This window comes from Scylla paramamosain, chromosome 39 (genome assembly GCF_035594125.1).
Source record: "Scylla paramamosain isolate STU-SP2022 chromosome 39, ASM3559412v1, whole genome shotgun sequence".
NCBI classification, from domain to species: Eukaryota; Metazoa; Arthropoda; class Malacostraca; order Decapoda; family Portunidae; genus Scylla; species Scylla paramamosain.
In genome coordinates, this window is record NC_087189.1 from 1,280,001 (window position 1) to 1,285,000 (window position 5,000).

Here is a 5,000-nt window from a genome sequence, read left to right on the forward strand (position 1 = left end):
CACTCTATCCTACCTTCCCTCTTTTCCTTTCACCTCCTACCTTCCTTTCCTTCTGCTAAAAACTCAATCCTACCTTCCTTCCTTGCTCTCCTTTCACCTCCTGCTTTTCTTTTCTACTTCTAACATTCCATCCTAACTTCCTTCTTTTCCCTTCACCTCTTACCTTTCTTTTCTCCTGCTAAAAACTCAATCCTACTTTCCTTCTTTCCTTTTCTTTCACCCTCTTTCACCCTACGAACCTACCTATCTTCCTTTCTTCCCCTCCACCTCACCACCTCACCTGTGAAATCCGAACACCTGACAGTCAAACCACAACCTTCAGGACCTCAGCTGATTCCTCGTCACTTAGGCAGCGACCAGGCGCAGCCCATTACCGAGCCACGCCCTTCCCCGGCACAGAGGGCTCTTCAATAATTCCCACGCTATTAAATGCAGGAGTGAAGGGCGGGCTAGTAGAAATAGTAGTGGAAATAAGTCGTGAAGTGTAATGGATTTGATTAGAGTAGAGAGACGGAGAGACAGATAGAGACAGACATAGTACAGTCTTATGTTCTTTCTGTCTCCCTCTCCCTCTCTCTAAGATGTTCCCAGATGCATTATCCTTATGATTTACACACGAACTCAATTGTTGGCCAGCGCGAGGTCCTCCAGTGCAAGAGTTATGGGTGCAGTAATGCTTGTTCCTCCTACGGGCAGAATAGTGGTCCTCTTTTTAACTGAGGGTCGCGTAGCGTGCGAGGGGTGACAGCTGGTGGTGGTGGTGGTGGTGGTGGTGGTGGTGGTGGTGGTGGTGGTGGTGGTGGTGGTGATTCATTTCTCCTTCTCCTTCTCCTCCTCCTTCTTACTCGTATTCCTTTAAGTTTTGTTCCTTTCTTCTTTTTTTTTCTCCTATTTTCTCAACTTCACTCCTCCTCCTCCTCCTCTTCCTCCTTGTACATTTCTTAACTCCAGTTCTTTTCTTTCTCCTCCTCCTCCTCTTCCTTCCTCTTTTCCAAGTCCTCCTCCTCCTCCTCCTCCTCCTGCACCTACTTACTTCTTCATTCCTTAACCTCCTTATTTCCTACACCCTTCAGGAAGAGGAGGAGGAGGAGGAGGAGGAGGAGGAGGAGGAGTGAGAATGTGAGTTATGGAGGTGTTCAAAAGTGGTAGTGGGGAGGAGGAGGGGAGACGAGGGGAGGTTAGGGGAAGAGCAGAGGTGAGGTGAGGTGGTGGTGTGGTGAAGTGGTGGTGAAGTGAAGTGGTGAGGGTTAAGAAGCGACTCATAACACACACACACACACACACACACACACACACACACACACACACACACACACACAGGTGAAATAGGGGTCCGGACAGGTAAAAGCGTTAATGACCAGGTACACACACACATACAGGTAAGGGGTCCAGCACTACGTTATAACCTTCAATCCGTAACGGCTTTTTATACACGTGACAACAATGAGTGCGGCTCTTGCGTCACGCCCCGTCACACCCCAGCCGCGTTACGCCCTTATGCACTTGATCTATCGCGGAAAATGATCGGTGGGAATAGATATGCTAGTAATGTAATAGTAGTGGTAATAGTAGTAGTAGTAGTAGCAGTAGTAATAGTAGTGGCAGTAGCAGTAACAAACCTCACGTAGTCATAAAGCAGTAAACGAAACAAACAAATAATATAACAGCACAGATTCAGTTAGGCACACAGCAGTTAGCAGTAGCAGCAACACCAGCAGCAGCAGCAGTAGTAGCAGAAGTGGCGTCGCGTGAAGACCACAGCTGGGGTTCCGCAAGGGTGGCACGGAACCTCCTCAGTTTCCTCAGGTCTTGGGCACGCCTCTAGTCTAGGGACACTCACGTTCTACTCTAAAAGGTACTGGGAGGACTGGCTTAAGACCTGCAATATACCACAAGGGGAACTAAGACCCATTATACTGTAGAAGGAAACAAGAGGCGAACTGCACGAAGGGGTGATGGTCGAGGGATTAAAGGAAAGGTTACAGGGACAGGTGAGGGACAGGGGAGGTAGACAGGTGAGGGGCAGGGCAGGTAGACAGGTGAGGTAGACAGGGGAGTTAGACAGGTGAGGTAGACAGGTGTACTCTAAACAGCCGGTCTTACCTGTGACCATCGATGCTGAAATGAAAACGAGAAACGAAATTTATTAAAACACAATATAACTAAAGCAATGGTGGTGTACTAAACAAACTGTAAGAAATTATACTTGTTTGTTCTTCCTCTTCTTAATTTATTAAAAAATGTGTTGTGCTTTTTTGTTTATTTAAAAAGTTAAACTCAAAGAATAAACTCAACAATCTTTAAAAAAAAAAAAAAAAAAGGTCAATTAATCACCAATTACATAATTATAAACCTGAGAGGAGCAACAAAAACACAGGTAATCAAAAATATAATGCAAATAATCTTAAAAACAAACTAATAAATAAAACAAAAAATCTGCAAATAAAATACAATTAAACCATAACTTATAACACGACGGATGAAAAAAAAAACAAGAAAAATGTACAAAAAAAGTAAGTTAAAGAAAGAAAAGTAACAGATCACGACTCGCGCCGGTTAAATAAGTGTTCCAGTATTCCAGTGTTCCAGTATTCCAGTGTTCCAGTATTCCAGTGTTTCAGTATTCCAGTGTTCCAGACGTCACAAGTGTTCCATTCCTGTGCCGCAACCACCAGCACAACCTTCCAGGAACACCCAATAGAAAGGAGGAAAAGGTACGTGTCTGGCAGGAGGAGGAGGAGGAGGAGGAGGAGGAGGAGGAGGAGGAGGAGGAGGAGAGGCGCCCCTTCCCAGCTGGGCCGCCTGTCATATCATCCACTAATCAGACCAGCACATAGGTAAGGGGAGGTGGCCGGGACAGGTGTGGGGCAGGTGTGGGCAGGTGTGGGGGTGTTGGGGGGGGGAGTGTGGGCAGGGGTAAATAAAAAAAAAGGGGCGGAGGCAGGGGAAAAGGTAACATGTGTGGGACTTTCTGAGGCAACCCTGACCTTGTAAAACACCCACCCACCCACACACACACACACACACACACACACACACACACACACACACACACACACACACGATACTGACTTTGAAAGAAAAAAACATTATGAAACAGAATTATAAGCGTGGTTTTAAAGTCATCTTCAGGAGGAGGAGGAGGAGGAGGAGGAGGAGGAGGAGGAGGAGGAGGAGGAGGAGGAGGAGGAGGAGGAGGAGGAGGAGGAGGAGGAGGACCTACAAAGAAAAGAAAGAGGGAAAGATAGAAAGTACTACTACAAAAAAAATAAAAAAATAAGTAGAAGGAGAAGGAAGAGAAGGAGGAAGGAAGAGAGAAGAAAGAGAAGAGAACGAGGAGAGAGAAAGAGAGAAGACTGAGCAATAAAAAGGGAAAATGAGAAAAAGTAGAGAGAAAAAAATGAATGAAATAAAAAACACGAGAGAGGAACACGAGAGCGAGAGAGAGAGAGAGAGAGAGAGAGAGAGAGAGAGAGAGAGAGAGAGAGAGAGAGAGAGAGAGAGAGAGAGAGAGAGAGAGAGAGAGAGAGAGAGAGAGAGAGAGAGAGAGAGGGAGTATCCTAGCTACAGACAGGCGGGCCGGGGGAGTTAAGTGAAGGTGATTACACGAGCATTCTTTCCTCCTGGTCCGTATTAAACGCCTAATGTGATTTTAATTATGAATTTTAACGTCAGTAACAGGCTTTATGAGCGGGTATGTAGGGCAAGATACGGGGTGGTGGCGGTGGTGGTGGTGGTGGTGGTGGTGGTGGTGGTGGTGGTGGTGGTGGTGGTGGTGGCGGTGGTGGTGGTGGTGGTACTCATTTTTTTCCCTCCCTTCTTCCAGTCTACCTTCTCCCCTCACTAACATCTCTTCCACTACTACTACTACTACTATTACTACTACTACTACTACTTCCTCTCATTTGACTAACATGATTTATTTCTTATTTCCTTTTTTCCCCTTTCTTCCTCTCTATCTCCTTCGTTCACTTCTATCTCTGCCTACTATTTCTACTACTACTACTACTACTACTACTACTACTAACATCATTTACCTCCCCTCCTCCCTTCCCCCGCATCACTTCCCCTCTTCCATTCCCCTCACCACCACCACTATCATCCCTCACCTCCCCTTTCCTTTCCCCCTCTCATAATAATTCCTCTCCTCCTCCTCCTCCTCCTCCTCTTCCTTCTCTTGCCCTCACTCTTCCTCCTCCTCCTCCTCCTCCTCTTCCCCTCACTACTGCTCTTCATTTCACTCTCCTTCCATTTCTCTTCCATTTCTCTTCTTTTCTATTCACCTTTCCCCTCACTCTCCCTCTCCCTCTTCTCCCTTAACCCTACTCCTCTCCCTTTTCTCACAATTATCCCTCCCCTCCTCTCCCCTCTCACAATCTCTCCCTTTCTCTCTCCCATCTCGATCATCACTCACACCTTCCCTCCTTCCCTTCCCTTTCCTTCCCTTAATCCCTCATCAACATACCTCACTTCCCCTCACCCCTTCCCCTCCCTTCCCCTTCTCACCTGTAACCCTAACTTTACCTGTAGTTCTACCTGTCCTTGTTCCTAGTCACCTGTATACTGTATAAGTAAAAGCCTACCTTATTTTTCAGCCTTACTTTTCAGAATAGTGTTTTGTTTTATGCTACCTTGCTTAACCTTACTTCGTTTTCTTCCCTCACCTGTTCCTACCTTCTCTCCTTACCTAACGAGTGATAATTAACTCTCTCTTACCTGTCTCTCTCATCTTTCTCTCTTTCTCTTTCTCCTTTTTTTTATTGTGTTTTTTGTAGGTGCTTAGTTTCTCTCTCTCTCTCTGTCTCTCTCTCTCTCTCTGTCTCTCTCTCTCTCTCTCTCTACCACCACCATCACCACCACCACCAGGTATGAAGTAAGAAATTAAAGAAAGTTTGACTCTTTACTCTTAACAGTACCGGTGAGAAAGACTGCGGCGACACTGGCTCACATTTCACTTACTTTTATTTTTGCTTTAATATTTTGTTTTTCTTTCACAGACC

General features: G+C 45.9%; 1 protein-coding gene across 1 annotated transcript in view; it reads right to left on the bottom strand.

The window, feature by feature from the left end:
* Positions 1 to 5,000, bottom strand: part of LOC135091963 (homeobox protein onecut-like) — a 220,116-nt gene that overhangs the window by 150,338 nt on the left and 64,778 nt on the right. Inside the window, exon 3 of the mRNA XM_063990033.1 lies at positions 2,104 to 2,118. Within this exon, the coding sequence (XP_063846103.1) occupies positions 2,104 to 2,118 (15 nt within the window). The remainder of the gene's footprint in view (positions 1 to 2,103; positions 2,119 to 5,000) is intronic.